At 46.9% G+C, this 21,608-nt stretch overlaps 1 protein-coding gene across 5 annotated transcripts in view; it reads left to right on the top strand.

The window, feature by feature from the left end:
- TTLL11 (tubulin tyrosine ligase like 11) overlaps window positions 1-21,608 on the top strand; it is a 249,851-nt gene that overhangs the window by 194,809 nt on the left and 33,434 nt on the right. For all 5 annotated transcript variants that reach the window (XM_078061723.1, XM_036107811.2, XM_036107810.2 and 2 more), the window contains one exon: window positions 4,060-4,166. In XM_078061723.1, coding sequence (XP_077917849.1) covers window positions 4,060-4,166 — 107 coding nt within the window. The remainder of the gene's footprint in view (window positions 1-4,059; window positions 4,167-21,608) is intronic.

Below are 21,608 nucleotides of genomic sequence, written 5' to 3'. Positions count from 1 at the left end.
CCCCTGTTCTGTGATGATCTCTCTCCAGCGATAGTGTGAGAGCCTATGCCTAGGATATCAATAGCCTTTAAAAATATATATGTTATAAACCAGAGTTGTCGTTTTCCCCTCCCATTTAGTGTTGGGTTTTTTTTTTTAATTAACAAATATTGATCATTTGTTAGCTTTCACCTTATAGAAAACTCTCCAGGAAAAATAAGCTTCTTTTCTTTCACAGAGAAGGATGAACACAAAAGAAATTCTATAAATAGGATTTTATGGAGTGGAAAAGTTGGTTTCTAAACTCCCCATGAGATGTCAGTAGTTGTTGAGAGAAAATGGGGATGATAATTTCAGATCTTTCTATACTTGGGCTCCTAATAACCTTGAATGATTTGTGATTATCTCCCATCATATGTGCCCAAATTCCTTTGATTCTGGGGAAAAAACAAAGAACAAAAAACATTTCTTCAAAGTGGTTCTACATCATGGAGGAAGGCTGGGAGCTGTCATTTGCTACTTCCCTGTATGTACCAGGCACTGAACTAGTCCTTAAAATGGCTTTGAATGGTGAGTAGCCTTATCCTCATTGTACAAATAAGGAAAGAACCTCAGTGACTTGTTCAAGGTCACATAGCAAAGTCAAGATTCAAATTCATGTGCATTTGACTCAGAGCTCTTTTTTCCCATACACCTTTCCAGCCTATCCTTTCTTAAGAATTGTCCTGGCTTCTCTTGTTACCGTATTTCTTGGACTTCTCCTCCACTGAAGAATTTATCCCTCCACTCCTTAGTCATTTGAGGAATTTCATCCCAGGGCATAAGGGGAAATGGTTCAAATGATTAAGAGCTACCAAGAATTCACATTTTTATCCCAGACTCTGAGATCACTTCCACCCTCTGAGAGTGGCATCCAAGATGGATTCAGCCCTGCGTCACTCACTGGGCTCAGAGTACCATCTACACATAGTGAACACAAAATACATTCTGTATCAAGTGGATGGATAGATGAAAAATTCATTCTAAAGTCTTGACCCTCCAAACAAGGAGGCCCTCCCTGTTTGGGTCAATTGAGAATGTCTGGTGACTATAGGGACAAACCTGGGAGACTTTCCCCAAGTGACCCTGGTTGACTTCCCCCAGCCCTATATCCTAAAGCTTCCCAACAGGTCTCTCTAGAGGCTCTGGCCTTACTCAGGCCCCACCTGAGACTAGGCCTTGAGTCCTGGGTTCTTCCTATGGTCCTGGGTTCTTCCTACGGCCCTGGGCTGGGTCATCTCCCAACTTCTCCCCAGAGCTCCAGGGGAGGACTGGATGTGAATCCCTGCTGCGTGATCTTGGGCAAGTCAAGTTCCTTCTCTTGAGTCTCAGCTTACCTGTCATTGAAATGGGATTAAGAATACTTCCATCACAGGGTGGTTATAAAGATCCAGAGAGCCAACGGACAGGAAAGGGCCTGGCCTATGGATGGGTGCCCAAGAAATACCTACAGAATCAAAATTCTTTTAAAGCGTTTCCTGTCTCCTGCAGCCAGCACGGATCCCCCCTTCCCCTGTCCGGGCACCAGATGTAGCAACCAACTGTGGTTTGCAGGCATCACTAGGGAGGATAAGTTACCTTGGAACAGGGATAAACGGAGAATTCTCTTTGGTAAATTACGGCTCCTGCTAAAGGTTTGACACTTCTATTTTCTACCTGTCAGAAAAAAAAAACTATATACCAGTGGTCAGTTTCGTGTCCCTTTTTATACTCCATCACCCCACAGAGCAAGCCGGGCAGAACTCCTGTCCTGTGGGGGAGCAGGTAGTCCAGAGCACACCGATATGATAATTAGGGGAACGCGGTGGCCCTTCTTAATGAAGCTTTGAAAATGAGCAGTGCAGGTTGTCGGCACACCTTGGGAGAAGCTGGAGCATTGTCTGCAGTGGAACCCAATAGAGATAGCCATCTGGGTGACACGCAACGTGAAAAGCTCTCCGTCCGTTGACATGTTGTTACCGGGGCTCAATAACTGTGCGCTGATGTGTTTGAAGTCTGCCACCGGTGACTTGTGATTGACATATGGAGCAGGAGCCCAGGAGGGAGCAGGATGTGAATTGATGGCCTGAGAAATACTAGTGGGGAAGACAGGAAGGAAGAGGGAGGGAGGGAGCGAGCAGGTGCGCTGGCACGTAAAGAACACCAGTCTCGTCTGGGCACCACACCGGGCACACTCCCAACCACCACCGGCAGGGGTGTGCATGGGTTTGGAGAGGGGTTTCGGGGTGCCCGAATCTTGCGTGCCAATCAACCCCTCTTCTGTCGGGTTCCTAAGGGAGCTATTCACACAAGGGCTGATGACAAATGGGAAATCAAAGAACCACTTTATCATTAGCTGGGGCAGTGGATGAGGGCACATTCGGAGAGTTGAAAGCAGCATTGAATGTAGTTCAGCCAAACAGACAGCGGGCCCAGAGGTCTAGCTTCAGGATTCCTGGGGCAAATCGAGTCTGTGTTGGGACTCGCTTCCCAGCACGACCCTGTTCAGGAAGGTGGTGCATCTGGACAAGCCAAGGGCTACCTTTAGTCTGGACAGAGAGCCCGGGCTCTCGTACCCAGACAGTCTGACTGGCGAGCACCATTTCTCCAGAATGGACAGGGCCACTTGCTGAAAGGTCAGCCCCAAGCAGCCTCTGAAGTTCCCGCTTTCTAGCTCTGGAAGAGGAAATGGGAAAGGGGTGAGAGATCGGGAGGAGAACCAACAATTGTGGGCCACCTGGGTGCCAGGCACCATGCTGGGTCCTTGGCATGCGCTGCCTCATCTCATCTTCACCCCCGCCACGTGGGCGGATATTCTTCTCTTCTTTTTAGGTATCAGCAAATAAAGGCACTGAAGGTTTGAGTAAATGCTCACAGCCGCACAGCTAGAAAAAGCAGCAGAGCCAGCATTTCAATCCTGGTCTGTCTGATGCCCAAATCACGTTCTTTTCAGTGTGCCAGACTGCCTCCCCACATCTCCAGACCCAAAAAACACAAAAAACAAGAAACAAAATGAAACAAAACCAAGAGGGGAGGAGGAGGAGGATTGCAAACATGCCTCTATGCTCAAACAGGGAGCTGATGTGGGACTGAAAACCTGGTTATCTTGGCCTCTCTGCACTGGAGGAAATAAACTAGGGGAACCTCTGAAACTCTGAGGCCAGCCTGTCCCCGCCCCTGCCACTTCCAGATGACTCCCCAAAGTCAGGAATGAGCGTGGAGGGGTCCCGCAGCGATGTGCCTCAGCCCATGCAAAGGGGTGTGGGCCAGTGGCGCTCATCTGCGCTGGAAGTCTCAGGCTCGCCGTGGCTGTTCGGGTCCCATGTGAAATCTCGGGGGACAGATTTAGATGGGAGAAGTGCAGAAGCCTCAAGCCCCTGTCTGTAGGTTTGGGCCCAGGGACTCATCTGGTGAGCATTCCAGCGGGGAATCACTTCTGGATAGCAGCAATATCTTCTGTCTCAATCAGTGACATCGGTTGGGTCCGTTGGGACCCATCATTGGGTCCCATGAGTGTGCCATTGTCAGCCGATGGACACTGGTAAGAGAGCAGAGCACCCAGGTCCGGCTTTTCTTTCTCCTCCTAGAGACTAATGGATGTGGAGGTGAGGACATGCATAGGGTGTATTTCTGAAACATGGGATTCTCATTTCCCCCTCGGAGCAGGCAGAGACCTCCATTGGTAGGTGTTAGAACAGGCCAAAACACAGTGACTGCTTTATAAGGGAGGAGCCTGAGACTCAGGAAGGGGACATGGATTCACCAGGGCCATGAGCTTCGAAGTGGCAGCACCAGATTCAACGCAAGACGTGCCATGCTCAAGTCCTTGCTCTTTCCAGCCCTTTAGAATTGACCAAATGACAGAAACCCACCATGATCTAACCTTAACTTACATTTTCAGCCTTCTCTCCCACCACCCCTGCCGTATGCCCACCACTAGTTCCAGCTGTGGGAAGGGAGGGCCTTCCAGGCAGGGGACCCAACCCCGGCAAAGACATGGAGGCAAACCGGAAGAGGGCGCGCTCCATCTAGCAGTAATATGTCCCCTCCCGTCTTTGGCAGGAACTGCAAGCTCAGCAGCAGCAGCTTGTCCATGGCGGCTGTGGACATCCTCTATATTGACATCACAAGGAGGTGGAACTCCATGACCCTGGACCAGCGGGACTCGGGTAGGTACCTGATTCCTGGCCTCCACCACATCTAGTGGGAGTCCAGATGGGTGGGCGGTACCCTTTTGGTTCCTTCTTGTTCAGGGTCAAGGTTGGGGAAAGAGGAGGTTATCCTGTCAGTTCTAGACATTGCTGGAAGGATTGAGCTGAATTTGAATCCAGGAGCACTATCCTGAATTCCGATACCAAGGCTGTGCCCACTCAAATTCGAGTTCCACCATTAGAATCTCTTGTTTCTGCTTAAGGCCATTCACATGTTTATCCCTCAGCACACATGTACTACTGTGTGCTGGGCCAGGCCCTGGACAGCACTTGGCTCTCACTCGCTGTAGAGCAGGGAGGCAGAGGAGAGCCCAGCGCTGGCTTGGGGAGGGGTGCCGAGGGGTTATTGGGAGCCCAGTGGAGGAGCTCCTGTCGCGGGAGACCCAAGGAAGACTTCTTGGAGAAGGGTGAGTGGGGTCAGCCAGTGAACAGGGCAGCACGGACCCCTCCGGCAGGTGTGATCTGGCCGAGACACGGACACATGTGGAAGGCTCAGATAACCCCAAGAAGCTTGGAGGGGCTGGAAGGGAAGGGAGAAGGGGCAGAGATGGGGTTGCAAGAGCCATCGAGGCCTTGAATCCACATAAAAGAGTTTGCTCTTGATCCTCTAGATCAAGGGAGGGTGAAGGATTCCGTTAGAAGGATCCACCTTGGGGTGACTGTGTTTCTGATCTTCTTCCTCACACAGTGTGTTTTTCCAAAAAGGCATAATAACCATACCTGACATTTGTATAGCTCATCGTAAAATTACACCGTGGTTCCATGCATAGTCCTTCATTAAATGTCCCCATGAACCAGTGCACTAGGTATCAGCGTTTGCATTTCACAGGTGGTAAGGTGTAGCTCGGGTGACCGGGCACCCAGGCTTCCCTCCCCTGGGCTGCCTCCATGCAAAAGGGACGCCGGGCAGAGGGGGCACCTCAGAGAGAGCTTTCTCCTGTGGTTTGGTGGAAAGGACGAGAAATCAGATTTTGGGAGAGCCAGATTACAATTGACTGTGCCGTTTTCTCCCCGCGTAAGCTTGGAAAACCATTCTGCCTCCTGTCTCCACTGCCTCTTCTGTAAATGGGGCCAACAGTCCCTGCCTGCCAGGGGTGCCCGGAGGTCTCGGTGTCCGTGGATAGGAATGTGGAGCCCTTGCTGACGGTACAAAGCGGCTCATCTTATTAGTGGGTGCTGCTTGGGGAGAATCCCGGGGGTGGGTCTGTGTGAGCGTGGGTTGCTCCCTGCCACATCCTGCCCCACACCCATGGGCTACAGCTTTTGACCGCAGAGATCATCACCTTTTAATAATGATGCTACCGGCTGCCAGTGGTTGGGCGAGTCCTACGCATAAGCACTCTGCCGGGTGCTTCATGTGCACAGCCCTGGCTGGAATTCTGGAAGGAGGTAGAATCACCTCCATTGCAGAGAGGAGGCTGAGGCTCAACAGCATAGGTGGTGGGCACGGCCCACCCCCACCGTTTCCCTTCTGGGCTGCTTGATCCTACCAGTTGATCCCGGGGTAGGATGACCACCAAGCTCCCTACTGCTCTCCTTTCTTGAATTCAAAAGCAAAACTCAGGGAATACCAGTAGGCACTGAATCAACAAGGTGAGTTCCACCGCATCTCGGTGGGTGGAGAGCCCTCACAGCCTTCCCTGGCAACCAGGAGAGGCTTGAGATGGAGCGTCTTCAGAATCAGGCAGATTAATGATCATCCCGAGGACGGAGAGCGCTCACGTGACAGTTGAGTGGGGCGCTTTTCGCTGACGCCTTCAGAAAGTGAAGAAGTGTTTGCTCTGTGAGTTGAACGCAGGGAGTCACCGCAGGATCCTGTGGAGGGGGCCAGAAGAGGGGGTGGGGGTGGCAGTGGAATTATTAAATATTGAAATTGATCAGGAGTAGCAGCAGGAAGCTATTTATCATGTTTTATTGCTTCAAACTAGCATTACCATCTGGCCCATTGTTAATTCTGAATAGCTCTTCATGTTTTGTTTGCCTCTTAAATTGCTCTCTGTAAGCGGAATCCACAGGGGCTGTCCACAGCACAGGCTCGGGTGAGGTTTTCTGGGGTCTGCCAGGATCTCTCCGTTCTGCTGACCAAGCTAAAGAGATGAGAATAATATTTATTTTTAGCACCTACTGACGGGCGCATCCGGGGCTGGGATCTCCCAGGCCTGTTGCCATGCCTCGGTAACCAATCCTTAGCAGTGACTGTGATTTCGAGATTCCCTCCCATGTGCATTATCTCCTTGCAGTTCCCACACCAAGACCTTCAAGGTGGGTAATTGTATCCCATTTTACAGATGAGCATCCTGAGGTTCCAAGAACAAGTGACTTGTCTAAAATCCCATAGCCAGTAAGTAGCAGAGCCCCCATTTGAAATCAAGCCTCCTGCCCCCTGGCCCAGGATGCTGTCCCCCATCCAGGGCCCCCCCAAGCAGTGGTGTTCATTTGAGTGACTGGGGAGGGGGCGGGGCTTGTAAGGCAGGGAGGTGAAAGGTCAACTCATAGAGCGCAGGGCCTCTGGGAAGATGGAACTGGAGTGGGAGGTTAGTTGCCGGCGTGAGCTCCTGTCTCCCCTGACATCATCCTCAGAGCTTTCACTGCTGTTTCCATGGCTCCTGAAAGGAAATCACAGACTCGGGGGCGGGGGGGGGGGGGGTATAGATAGTGGGGGCTGGGCATTACAGCCAAGGATGAGAAGCCTGTCTGTGCCCACGGTCTCAGGGGTCACTGCTGTCTGGCTGCTGGCAAAGCTGGGGCCCAGTCCTTGCTTCCGGAGAAGGCTGGTCTGACACCCCGATTCTTGAGGAGAAGGAGCTTCTGAAGTCAGCCGCGTTCTTAGGAGCATTCAGGAAGCTCCGGAATAGCACAAGAAGACATTTGTTCTTGAGTGGTGGTTCTACCTTTGGGCAAGTGTCAGCAGAAAGACCAGAGAGTCCTCCTTCCTTCCCTCCATGGTGCTGAGCCAAAGGATTCTCCTGTCCTCCGTTACAACTAAGTCCTGGCCAGAGGTGTGGAAGCCAGGTCAGAGGGGGCAGCTTTACCTGTCCTGGAGCTGCCGCGGGGCTGACAAGAAAGTAGTCAGAAGAGTGGTATAACTGGGCTCTCATTCTCAAAGGGCACTCATTCACTCATTCACCAAACAGGTAATGAACATGTTAGCAGGTATTGGGCTGCTGGGAATATAAATTATTTACAGATCCCACTCTTGAGAAAAAAAGTAATAGAGACCATTTACTGAACATTTACTATGTGACAGAAATACAAAATGCTTGTTATGAATTATCCCACACAGCCCTGTGAGATAAGAGTTTTTCTCCCATTTGACAGATGAGAAGCCTGAGGCTTCAAGAGGTGAATTTAAACAGCTGTGCCAAGTATGTCAGTGGGGACCCTGGGATTTGAACCTAAAGCAGTCTGCATTCAGAGCCCTTTGCCTTTTCATTACACCCAGTGTCTCCCGCCACACAAATGAAAAGGACACGCAGTTGACCGTTGTCATAGGGTACGGCCAGAGCCCCAGTCAGGGAAGCAACAAAGTGGGGGTGCTGTGAGGATAAGAAAAAGAACATATACAAAGCCCTCAGCATGGCGTGCAACCCAGGAAAGGTACTCTCTACGAGTTCTGTACCCCTGAAGGCTAGCACAGGGCCCAGAGCATGCAACAGCATCATGCTCAGTGCCCAGTGAATGTTTGATGAGCAGACAAATAGCAATAAAAAAATGTCCTGCATCCCCAAAATAGGGTGTTCTGAGTGTGAGAGCCATGACTTATTGTAGAGCTGGTCTCACCAACAGTCTCCCTTCCCTCTCCGTAACATCCAGCAGAAAACATCAGCCTGTTTGGCTAAGAGCATCACCCCACCCCCACCACCAGCTGTGTCCAACTGCTTGGGCAAGGTCTCCTTTCTGGAAGCAAGCCCAGCCCTCCCTTCTGCCCTCGTGAGACTTCGGCACCCACCAGAGGGGTTAACCCGATTCCTGATATCTGAGACCTTAATGAACGCTTTATGTAACCTGCATGGGGAGACCCTACTATTGAAATGGAAGAAGAAAAATGGTGTTTGAAAGATTAGTGAGAAAAAAAAATCAAAACTAGTATTAAAAAAAAAGGATGCACATCATGAAATCTAAATCTCAGACCATCCTTTTATTTATTTATTTATTTAAGATTTTATTTATTTGACAGAGAGAGACACAGCGAGAGAGGGAACACAAGCAGGGGGAGTGGGAGAGGGAGAAGCAGGCTTCCCGCTGAGCAGAGAGCCCAATGCGGGGCTCGATCTCAGGACCCTGAGATCATGACCTGAGCCGAAGGCAGACGCTTAACGACTGAGCCACCCAGGCACCCCTCAGACCATCCTTTTAAACAGCCTTGTTTTCGATGTTTGTTTGTTTTTTTTCCGGAGCTCAAGTGCATAGAATTGGATTAACCATAATCCTTGGTTCATGAGAGCCTTCCATCCTGGTCCATGCATAACCTGCTTTTATTTAGTCAGCTTTTTAAATTAGTAATTTTAAATAATGTAATAAGCATCCACGACTCACCACCCAAAACAAAAGCTAGGACTTGACAATAACCCACATCCAGCACGTGGCTCTCCCCCAACACCAGCCCATTCCCCGCCTCTTTCCACCCACAGAACCCTCATCTGGATCCTGTGCTCATCAGTCCCTAGATAGTCTTGCTGCTTCCTCTCTGTTAGAATGTCAACAACTACTTAGGAGCTTGATGGAATTTAGTAAAATGCAATCTCACTCCCCCGGGCCGGCCAGTGTAATCGGCACTAAAATAAATACATACATACATACATACATAAAGATTCAATTTGCAATTCCAGAATTTCTAGCAGAACAGAAATCTAAATGTGGGTCTTCTCAGCAAAACTGAGGTCTGGTAGCCCTGGTGTTGCCTAGAATCAAATGAAGGAACAAATTTGTCAGTGAAGATGCAGTCATTTCATGTAAATTGCACTCATGAGCGCCTTCTTATCATTGAGACTTTGCTCTCAACTCTTCCCAGAGTGGAAATTTCACTTCTCTGTGCTAGAGACGAGGACAGCATCAAGATTAGGCAATAAAAGGTAGTATTACTGCGTCATCTATGAGAGGCAAACATTTCGCTGGCAAAGGGAACATTTGAGCCCAGCACCTGGACGTCTTGTCCATCTAACACACAACAGACATCTGGAGTCCCTCCCAGTAATCAATGGAAACATGATTGCAAAGCAAGAAAACATGGATTGAAGAGTCTTTCCCACCCCCCCTTCTCCACCCATTCAAGCAGGCAGGCACACACACCTTGCTTGCAGAGGGAAATCTACGAGTGGCATCGTTTAATGCCTGATACATCCTGCATTTCTTCCACTGCCTGACAAATGCCTGAGCTACGTGGGCCCCTCTCCTGGGGCTGCCTTAGTTTGACTGGCAGTATAACCAAAGCCACAGGCTCTGGGATCCAGCAAACCTGGCCTCGAACCCGAATCCGGGCTCCGTAACTTGCTAGCAGTGTCACCTCTGCAAGTTACATAACTCCCTCGGAGCCTCATGTCCATCCTCTGCAAAGTGGAGATAATAATGGTGCCCAGCTCATAAAAACAGTGCCCTGGACGAAGTGAGACAGAGCACACGAGGTGCTCAGAGCCGGGGCTGCCGTAGACAGGGCTCTGGAAGGGGCTGCCGCTGCTGCGACCGCATGCGGGGCTCTTGCTGCACCCCTCTCTCAGGAAATGCTTCCCTGCACCTGCTCATGCCCGGCGCTCCGGGACCAGCCAATTAAACGCTGTGGAGTGAGGGTGGCATCTGCCCCTTAAGCTACACTCACCTCTGTGAAGCCGAGTGCTGTGCCCGGCACAGAGTAGGTGCTCTGCAAACGTGTCAGATGAGCTAGGATCAGACCCTGACAATCCGCGGCGCCTGTGGGTGTCTGAGTCTTATGACTGTCTCTCACCAAATTTCCTCAGTCGACTTATGCAAATCATCTGCCTCCTATACTTTCATCAGCTGGAATGAGCCCCAACTAAGATGTATTTGGTTAACGATGTACTGAAATATTTAAAAGTATTTTTACTTGGAATGTTTAGCAAAGCCTCACATACATATACATGGACGGCCCCTCCCTCTGAGATATGGGAGGCCGCCCATAACTCGGCAGGTCTCACGCAGCGTCTCTTGCAACACGTCTGGCACGAGCAACATTCTTCAGCCTTGAAATTATCTCGAAGTCAGATGGGCTTCTCTGGACGTGTGCCCTACACGCTTACAAAATAGTCGGCCTCAGGATTATCCTTAATAAAGGCAAGTGAGCCGACAGAAATACCAGCTCGCCCTTGCCCTCCGACAGACGCTCAAGGGCCTGCCACCTCGTGGGCTGCGTGTTCTGGAATCACTTCTCCCCTTCGTGAGGGCCGCCAGGAGCCGCTGTGTCGCGGGCACCTGTTCGTCATCCTCTCCATTGTCACCTCCAGGGTGAAGGGAACAGGATCTCTGTCCATTGAGCTGGCCTGACCCCCCTACACCCAAAAGTCACAAAAAGGGAAAAGCGGACTGACATCGTATGCAGCCCCCCCCCCTTACTTGTGCCTGGTGCTTACCACTGTGGATCTTACAGGCACAGCCGAGCAGGACGGAGCTTGTCGGGAAAGAGGGAGCGGCCAAGTCACGTGGGCTGCGGTCCAATCCCGGCACCCCTCCCCCACCCCCGCCCAGCTGGCAGCTCTTTGAGGGGGCACTTCAGCTCTGGGAGCCTCAGTTTCCTTTAAAACGGGGCTGATGACATCACCTTGGGTTGTTGTAAGGACTTAGTGAGGAAGTACATGCCTGATTCAAACAGAGCCCTTGTTGGTTGGTTGGTGGGTGGGTGGGTGGGTTGGCTGGTTGGTTGGTTGGTTTGAAGCACTGTGGTGGTTCCTGATGTTTGTGTGCACTTCACAGATTACAAAGGACTCTCCCAGTCCACTTGTTCACTGAACGCTCAGACTCCTGGTAGGCTGGGTCTTAGTCCCATGAACCCATTTTCGGAGGAGGAAACTGAAGCTTGGGTAAAGAGGGATTTGGGGACCAGAGCAGGAACCCTGTCCTGAGCCTCCGCCTTGTGCTGCCTGGGAAGTGACAACAGTCACAACCACGTGAAGATGGAAGGACCCTGCCAATCCCCAAATGTCCCCAGGCCCAAGAACCTGATTCAGGGACCAAGGCATCCCTAAGGGTTGGCTGAGCTGTGTTTGGTCCCCAGTCTTAGCTCAGGGAGACGTTGGCCATGACAGACACATCTAGGGGACTCCTCCCCCAGGCATCCCCCATCTGCTCCCCCTCCTGCCAGGGGAGTCCTATAAATGTTCATATATACTTTACTGTCACAAATATGGCACAGAAGCTCCCCACAGCCCTGCTGCTTAGAGTTGAGGAAATGAAGACTAGCCGGGTTAGGGGCCACCTCCAGTGGTGCCCAGCTAGTACGAAAAATTTACGGAAAAATTGAGCAGCTAGTACTGAGAATTCCCATATATTCCCCCACATTGTCCACTATAATATCTTGTATGACTGTATATTTGTTAGCGAATAAATACTAATACATTATTAAAGTCCATAGTTTACATTAAAGTTGTTGCTATGTTGTGCGTTCTATGTGTTTTGACAAGTGCATGATGTAATTTCCCCAACATTATAGGACCATACAGAATATTCTCACTGCCCTAAAAATCCCCGGTGCCCCATCTATTCATCCTCCCTCACCCTGAATCCCTGGCAACCTTTTTACTGTCTCTACAGCTTTGCCTTTTCCCGAATATCACATGGTTGGAATTGTACCATGGCTGCCTTTTCAGACTGTCTTCTTTCACTTAACAATATGCATTTAAGGGTCTTCCGTGTCTTTTTGTGACCCGATCGCTCAGTTCTTTATATTTCTGAGTAATAGTCCACTGAATGGTTATACCACAGCTTGTCAATCCATTCACCTATTGAAGAATATCTTGGTTGCTTCCAAATTTTGGCAATTATGGATAAAGCTATTATAAACATTTGTGTGTAGGCTTTGTGCGGACATAAGTTTTCAACACAGTTGGGCAAATACCTAGGAATGTGATTGCTCAATCATATAGTAAGACCATGTTTAGCTTTGTAAGAAACTGCCAAACTGTCTTTCAAAGTGGCTGTACCCTTTCACGTTTCCACCAGCAATGAATGAGACTTCCTTGTCAGCATTTAGTATTGTCAGGTTTTGGATTTAGCCATTGTAAGAGGAGGGTAGTGGTATTTCATTGTTTTCATTTGCATTTCCCTAAAGACATAAGATGTTGAATATCTTTCCATTTGCTTATTTGCTATCTGTATATCTTCTTTGGTGAGATGTCCATTCAGATCTTTTGCCTGTATTTTATTTTTTTTAATTTTATTTTATTATGTTATGTTAATCACCATACATTACATCATTAGTTTTTGATGTAGTGTTCCATGATTCATTGTTTGCGTATAACACCCAGTGCTCCATTCAATACATGCCCTCTTTAATACCCATCACCAGGCTAACCCATCCCCCCATCCCTCTCTCCTCTAGAAACCTCAGTTTGTTTCTCAGAGTCCATAGTCTCTCATGGTTCATCTCCCCCTCCGATTCCCCCCCCCTCATTTTTCCCTTCCTACTATCTTTTTTTTTTTTTTAACATATAATGTAATATTTGTTTCAGAGGTACAGGTCTGTGATTCATCAGTCTTACACAATTCACAGCGCGCACCATAGCATATACCCTCCCCAATGTCTATCACCCAGCTACCCCATCCCTCCCACCCCCCACCACTCCAGCAACCCTCAGTTTGTTTCCTGAGATTAAGAATTCCTCATATCAGTGAGATCATATGATACATGTCTTTCTCTGATTGACTTATTTCGCTTAGTATAATACCCTCTAGTTCCATCCACGTCGTTGCAAATGGCAAGATTTCGGGGTTTTTGATGGCTGCATAATATTCCATTGTATATATATACCACATCTTCTTTATCCATTCATCTGTTGATGGACGTCTTGGCTCTTTCCATAGTTTGGCTACTGTGGACGTTGCTGCTATAAACATTGGGGTGCACGTACCCCTTCGGATCACTACATTTGTATCTTTGGGGTAAATACCCAGTAGTGCAATTGCTGGGTTGTAGGGTAGCTCTATTTTCAACTTTTTGAGGAACTTCCATACTGTTTTCCAGGTGGCTTCACCAGCTTGCATTCCCACCAACAGTGTAGGAGGGTTCCCCTTTCTCCGCATCCTTGCCAATATCTGCCGTTTCCTGACTTGTTAATTTTAGCCATTTTGACTGGTGTGAGGTGGTATCTCACTGAGGTTTTGATTTGGATTTCCCTGATGCCGAGTGATGTTGAGCACTTTTTCATGTGTCTGTTGGCCATTTGGATATCTTCTTTGGAAAAATATCTGTTCATGTCTTCTGCCCATTTCTTGACCGGATTATTTGCCTGTATTTTAATTGGGCCATTGGGTTGCTTTCTTCCATATTGTTGAGTTTTAAGAGTTCTTTGTATATTTTAGATACAAGTCCTTTATCAAATATGTCTTTTGGAAGGGTTTTCTCCCAGCATGTGGCTTATCTTTTCATTTTTATAAGAGTGTCTTTCACAGAGCAGTTCTTAATTTTATTAAAGCTTAACATAGTTGTTTTTTGTTTTTTTTTTTTTTTTGCTTTCATGGATCTTGCTTTTGGTGTTGTATCTCAAAATGCATAACCAAATCCAAGACCCCCTAGATTTTCTCCTATGTTATCTTCTAGAAGTTTTATAGTTTTGCATTTTACATTTAGGTCTATGATTTATTTTGAGTTAATTTTTGTGAAAGGTATAAAGTCTGTGTCTAGATTTTTGGCGGGGGGGGGGGGTGGATATGGATGTCCAAATATTCCAGCACCATTTGTTGAAATGACTAGTTTTTTTTCCATTGAATGGCCATTGTTCCTTTGTCAAAGATTAGTTGATTACATTTGTGTGAGTCTATTTCTGGACTCTCTATTCTGTTCCATTGATCTATTTGTATGTTCTTTTGCTAATACCATGTTGTTGTGTTTTTTTAAGATTTTATTTATTTATTTGAGAGAGAGAGAAAGCATGAGCGGGGGAGGGGGGGGGAGAGGAAGGGCTAAGGAGAAGAAGACTCTCCGCTGAGCAAGGAGCCTAACTCGACTTGATCCCAGGACACTGAGATATGACCTGAGCTGAAATCAAGAGTGGGACACTTAACCAAATGAGCCACCCAGGTGCCCCCCCATATAAATTTTAGATTCACTTAGATATCCACAAAATAACTTGTTGGGATTTTAATTTGAAATGTGTTGACTTTATATACCTTTTCTTTTCTTGTCTTACTGTATTAACCAAGACTCCCAGTACAATGCTGAAAGGGAGTGGTGAGAGGGAACATCCTTGCCTTGTTCTCAATCTTAGGGGAAAAGCATCTAGTTTCTCTCCATTAAGTATGATGTTAGCTGTGGGGTTTTTTTTAAATAGATATTCTTTATCAAGTGAACAAAATTTGTTTAGAGTGTATTTTTTTTTTAACATGAATGGGTATTTGATTTTGTCAAATGTTTTCCCTGCATCTATCAATATGATCATATGATTTTTCTTCTTTAGTTTATTGATGTAATAGATTATATTAATTGATTATTGAGTATTGAAGCAGCCTTGCATACCTGGAATAAATCCCATTGGTAATGGTGTGTAATTCTTTTTATATATTATTAAATTTTGTTGAGGATTTTTGCATCCATGTTCATGAGAACTATTGTTCTATAGTTTTCCTTTCTAATAATGCCATTATCTGTTATCAGGGTAATGCTGGTCTCATAAAATGAGTTAGGACATGTTCCCTCTGCTTTTATGTTCTGGAAGAGATTGTAGAGAATTGGTATAATTTCTTTCTTAAATGTTTGGTAGAATTCGCCAGTGAAACCATTAGGACCTACTGCTTTCTTTTTTGAAAGGTTATTAATTATTGATTCAATTTCTTTAATAGATTTAATCCTGTTTAGATTATCTGTTTCTCTTTGTGTGAGTTATGGTAAATTGTGTCTCTCAAGGAATTGGTGAACTGGTCCACTTGGACACTTAACTGACTGAGCTACCTGGGTGCCCCTCCTTTATTATCCTTTTAATGTCCATTGGATCAGTAGTGATTATCCCTCTTTTATTTCTGATATTAGTAATTGTTAATTACCAATTAGTAGTCTAGTAATCTATTCCTTTTTGTCTTGGTTAGCCTGGCTAGAGGTTTATCAATTTCATTGATCTTTTCACAGAACTAAATTTTGGTTTAATCGATTTTCTTTATTAATTTCCTGTTTTAATTTCATTGATTTGTGCTCTAATTTTTATTATTCCTTCTCGTCTGCTTACTCTGGGTTTAATTTGCTCTTCTTTTTCTGGTTTCCTAAGGTGGAAGCTTAGATGATTGATTCTAGATCTTTCATCTTCTCTAATATATGCATTCAACACTACAAATTTCAATCTAAACACTGCTTTCACTGCATCCTACAGAATTCAGTAAGTTCTATTTTCATTTTCATTTAGTTCAAAATATTTTAAAATTTCTCTTGATACTTCCTTTTTGAACCATATGTTGTTTAGACATGTGCTATTTTATCTTCAAATATTTAGGGACTTTCCAGCTATCTTTCTGTTACTAATCTTCAGTTTAATGCCATTGTGGTCTGAGAGCATACTTTGCATGATTTCTATTCTTTTATATTTGTCAAGGTGTGTTATGGGCTGGTCTACTTTGGTGAATGTTCCATGTGAACTGAAAAGAATGTGTATTCTACTCTTGTAAAATGAAGTATTTTTTACATGTCAATTAGATCCAGTTGATTGATGGTGCTGTTCAATCCAACTATATCCTTACCAATTTTCTGCCTGCTGAATCTGTCAATTACTGAGAGAGGGGTGTTAAAATCTCCAACTTATTAGTAGATTTGTCTATTTTCCTTTGCAATTCTATCTGTTTTACCTCACATATTTTGACAGTCTGTTTTTAGCTACATACATTTTAAGGATCATTATGACTTCTTGGAGAATTGACCCCTTTATCATCATGTAATGCCCACCTTTATCCCTGATAATTTCCTTTGTTCTGCAGCCTGCTATATCTGAAATTAATTTACCTACTCCAACTTTCTTTGGTTAGTGACATATCTTTTTCTATCCCTTCACTTTTTATCTATGTCTTTATGTTCAAAGGGGGTTTCTTGTAAACAACATAGAGTTGGGTTTTGTTTTTTATCTACTCTAACAATCTCTGTCTTTTAATTGACATATTTAAACCATTCACATTTAAAACAATTATTGGTACAAATTCTTTACATGTTTGGTAGAATTCACCAGTGAAGCCATCTGGCCCTAGAGTTTTGTTTGTTGGGAGGATTTTGATGACTGATTCAATCTCCTTACTAGTACTCCGTCTGCTCAGAAATTCCGTTTCATCATGATTTAGTCCTGGTAGGTTGTATGTTTCAAGAAACATATCCATTTCTTCTCTGTCATCAAAGACACCGTTCCTGGACATTGTCCTTTTCTTCATTCTCTCTCTTTGCAATTTAGTTTGTGACATTTCGATTGACATGTCTTCAGGCTCATTGATTCTTTCCTTGGCTATGTCTGGTCTACAGATGTGTCCATTGGGGGCATTCTTCATTTCTGTTATAGTGTTTTTTATTTCTAACATTTTTAAAATTCTTTCTTAGGGTTTCCATCTCTCTCCTTACATTACCCATCCGTTCTAGAGTGTTCTCTTCTTCCTCCATTAGAGCCCTTAACATTTTAACCATCATTATTTTTAATTCTCCATTGCATGATTCTAACATTGTGTCATAGCTGGGTCTACTTGTGATGCTTGCTTTGTCTCTACAGACACATTTTTTTTTCTTGTCTTTTAGCAGGTCTCATAATTATTTGTTGAAAGCCAGACGTGGTAGATCAGGTAGTAGGAACTGAGGTAATCAGGCTTTCAGTGTGAAGCTTTATATTAACCCAACTAGGAGCTGGACTCTATTTAATGTTTGCTGTGGCTGTAGGTGCCAGAGGCTTCAGTTTCCTTTGTCTTATTTTCTCCCCCTGTGGTCCTTGGGCTTTCCTAAAAGCTCCTTCTTGACCAGAGGAGCTGTCGATTGTTATCTACTGTTGTTACATTGGAGCCCTTTTGATGTGGTGGTAAGGTGCTGGGGAGAGACAGCATTTGCTAATCTTGTGATTAAATCTCACTTTCTTAGTGGGCTTGAGTCCCTGGACTATGACATTCAGAAGTGTTTCTTAGGCCTCTTTTTCCTACCCTTATGTGAGAGAGGAAGGCCAAATGGGCTAGAGTTGTCTAACTGCCCTTCCCTCAGGTCAGATAAGCCTCTGGTAAACTAGTCTCCTTTGAGGGAAGTCTTGTGTTATGAAGAACACTTAGAGTATGTTTCAAAAAGGTTACTTCCCCACACACACCCTGTGCCTGAAGCATGTGGGCTTTTTCTCCAATCACCACCTTGAGAACCCAGTGGGGCTCTGAGGGTAAAACCCACAGAAGTGTGGAGGACCCCTAAGACAGGGCCCCATACTCAGCCTCCAGCAATTCCTCAATCACCAATGAAGCATTCCTACCGGTTACTGACTCCAGCAGCGACTGCTCCTAGTAAGCTGACCTTGACTATCATTCTCTGTTTTCATGTGTCTGTCCAGTGTTCAGGATGGCACTTTGCCCTGTGACCTCAATTCTCTAATGGATGTAAGGAAAGTCATTGGTTTTCAGTTTGCTCATCTGTTTTCTTGTTGTGAGGATGGGAGTGATGACTTCCAAGCTCTTTATATGTCAGTGCTGAAGCTGGAAGTCCTTTATATGCATGTTACACTTTCACATCAATCTGGAGAGTTAATCTTTTTACTCCAGGTTACAGAGAAGAAACCTGAGGCTCAGAGAGGTTAAGTAATGTGCCCAGGGTCACCCAGCTAATGGGTGGCAGAGCCAAAATTCTTTGTCTTCTAATTCTAATGGTTTTTGAGAAACTACCAATCCCAAGCATTCCAGAAATGTTTGCTATATAGGCCTTTTCAGAGATTTTCCATGGAATTCTTGGTGAAATCTGGACGTGGTCATTTAACCTGAGAGTGAAATGAGTCTCATGATCCACCTGACCAGTCTCTGTCTCTAGCCAAGAAAATGGCCAAGTTAGCCAAGATAGAGCCTTATCCAGCCCAGAGTCCACCATCTCTCACATGGGGCCAACTTCAGTATTCACTGGTAGCATCCTCCAATGTGTGTTTATTGCCATAGAATCATAGTGTTTAAAACTAGAAACCCCTATTCCAACGCCTTTGCTTCACAGGTGAGACCCTGAATCCTAGGGACTCTGAGACCCTGGTAAGTTAATGGGAGAACCACCTGCCATCCATTGGCTTTCTACCTCACTACCTTGCTCTTTTTCCTAGATCTTTCTAGGAATTAATTTACACATTTATTTTTGAGATAGCCAATACACGGCACGTGATGAAACCTACACTCTACCCCATCCTTTGCCACATGGGGGAGGGGAAAAGGCAGACATCATGCCCGTGGGCTGCCCTGCATCTCACTGGAGATTTGGGACTTCTGGTGGTCAGATGTGTCAGCCTTCAGTAAGTCTACCCTGAGGTTTAGGTAGACCAGTGGTTCTCAATGGGGGGATTGACTTTGTACCTCCCCCCATGCCCCTGAGGGCATTTGGTCATGTCTGGAGACGTTTTTGGTTATCACAACTAGGGAAGGAGGGAAGGCGCTATTGGCATCTAGTGGGTAGAGGCCAAGGATTCTTCTTAACATTCTGCAATACATAGAACAGATTCCCTCACAACGAAGAATTTTTTAGCACCAAATCTGGAAAGTATCAAGGTCGAGAAAGCCCGAGATAGAGCATGCCCATTCAGAATCTCCACGGTTGCTCTCTGCTTACTTGAAATAGCCACATCTTCCCTTCAGCTTCCCTAAAAGACAGCTCCTGGGCCAGGGGGAGCAGTTCCTCGTGCTGCCCCCCCACCTCCCCCCACCCCAGCCAACGCAGGGTGGGAAAGGGTGTGCACCTGAACTGTTCTGCGAGACCTTACATGACTGAGGTGCCTTCTTCTTGGTAGCGTGTGGGTGTCTCTGCCCACACTTCCCCACTGATCACGTCTGTGAAGGGAGGAGGAAGCCTTATGTAAGCACAGCCTCATACAACCTTCTGTCATTCTGGCACTCCAGGCCTTGGGAAGCCCCCTTGCTCCCGAAGTCTCAGGGGAATGTGGTTCTGTTCTGAACCTGCCCTTCGGGGTCTGCTGGCCACCTGAGGACAAAATCTGAGCCCTTCAGCCTTTGAGATGGGCCTGGCCAGCCTCCTCCCCTGCAACCCCAGTCCCTCATCCCAGCTCCACTCCTCTCCCACAACACCCCAGGCAGGAACTGCACAGGCTACTCTGAGACAGACCAACATGCTTCCATTCGTGCCTCTGCTCCTGCTTGTCTCCCCACCTGCAATACCCTTCCCTTCCTTGACTGTCTGGATGATGCCTACATGTGAGACGCTCCTTTGCGGAGCCTCCAGGCCCCTCTCCCTGCCTGCCCCCCAGCCAGTCCTGCTCAGTCCTGTGCTCTGACCGTTCTTGGCACAGTCCTCTAGAAGGCCTCCCCTTGCTTGATGGTGTTTGCAGATGTCTGTATCCCTCTCCACCTGCCCCAGTGGATGCCGAACCCATGCCTGACTCACATCTAGGGCCCAGGGCTTAGCACAGTGAAAGCTAATTGAAAGGATGAGTACGTGAGTGAATAAATGAAAGAACGAATAGATGGATGGCATGTCATTGCTCCTTATTCTCAGAGCGGCCACTTCCTGGACCCTCATGATTCCCTGTCGCTCACCCGGTTACCTAGACACGGGACACGTGACCTCAGCTCTGCCTCTTCTGCCACTCACGCTGAATGATCTCGAACAAGTCACTTGCCGTCTACACTGGGTGCACCCACGGTAACCAGCTATAACGCTGTAGGTGTGATCCCAAGTGTAGCAGGTAGTAGAACCCCAACCAAGTTCAGGACTCCCCCTAATCCTCCATTTGTGGTGGCCCCGACCGGCCCCCAGACAGCAGTGCTCCTGAGCGTGAGTACAGTGAAGGAAACGTTTCGTGCACTAATAAAATTACCTTCTCTAAAGAAGGCAATTTGCATGTTAATGTTTTGGGTAATTCTGTGCAGCTCCAGTGCCCTCGGGGCTGTAATTTCTCTCTGACAAAGTGATAAAAATAAACTCCTGCATAAAAGAGCATTTCTCTTCTCTCTCGTTTGTGCTCTAAAGTGACATTCTTAATGTGAGTCAAGCTGAAACCCACTTCTCGATCTTGTTGTTGACACTGATCTGCCTCCCATCCCCTTTCCCAGTGACAGGCTGGCTCCTCAGAACTCCTCAGAGGGGTCTCTCCTTGAGGATCAGGCTCCATCCTCTTGGTGAGTGGGCACCCCCACTCCCAAGGCTGCAGACTCTGGTCGTCTGTAAATTCCCGAAGGTGCAGCCAGTTAACTGGAGGGCAAACATGGGGCATAAGGGAAGGGGGCTGCCTTCAGTGGGTGAGTTAGGGTGGCCTGACTCCCCCCAAATTGCCCAGTTTTTGGAAACAACTACAATGCATGGAGAGTCTGAGACTGACCTCCTGGGCATCAGACGGTTCACCTGCCAGGCTTGGCCCCTCTGATCACCTAGAGACAAGAAACAAAGAAGCTCAGATGTTGAGGTGTCCTCATGTGCCCGGCACAGCCCCGGCCCCTTACACCTGTATTGGCTCATTGAAACCCCACAAGAGCTGGGCAGGGTAGGTAGAAGCTGAGGCTCCCAGAAGTGAAGGGAATGAGCCCAGGTCACCTGGCAGCACATAAACGACAGACCCTGAATTTGAACATAGGCCTGTGTGGCATGCTGTTGGTGACCCAAGCAGTGGGCGAGCAAGAGAGAACCAACGTTCACCAAACACCTACTTTGTGCCATGCGTTATGTCTATATATTTCATTCAGTTAGTCTACTAATGTTAGTGACCGCGTGTGCAGTGGCCCGTGGGACACCCGGGTCTCATGCCCCTGCCAGGCTGGTAGCAGAGGCAGACTGAGCTTAAACATAGAAACACAGAAATAAACCCGTATTTACATGTGATGCGCTCTATGAGATGAAATAACTAAGTTTCAAGGAGACTAGCAGAGGAGACCTAATTTATATTAAGGAGGTGGTTTGGGGAGATCCGTCCGTAAGAGCATTATACCTGAGGTTTAAGTGCTAAGGGGGGGTGAAGACTGAGGGAAAGAATGTTCCAGCAGAGGGAATGGGTAGTGACAAAAACCCTGAGGTGGGAGAGTGTGCAGCAGGTTCTAGGGAACGAAAGCTGGCAG

The sequence above is a fragment of the Halichoerus grypus genome, chromosome 14 (genome assembly GCF_964656455.1).
Source record: "Halichoerus grypus chromosome 14, mHalGry1.hap1.1, whole genome shotgun sequence".
NCBI classification, from domain to species: domain Eukaryota; kingdom Metazoa; phylum Chordata; class Mammalia; order Carnivora; family Phocidae; genus Halichoerus; species Halichoerus grypus.
The sequence above is the reverse complement of the archived record's forward strand: the minus strand, read 5'-3'. Positions and strand labels throughout refer to the sequence as shown.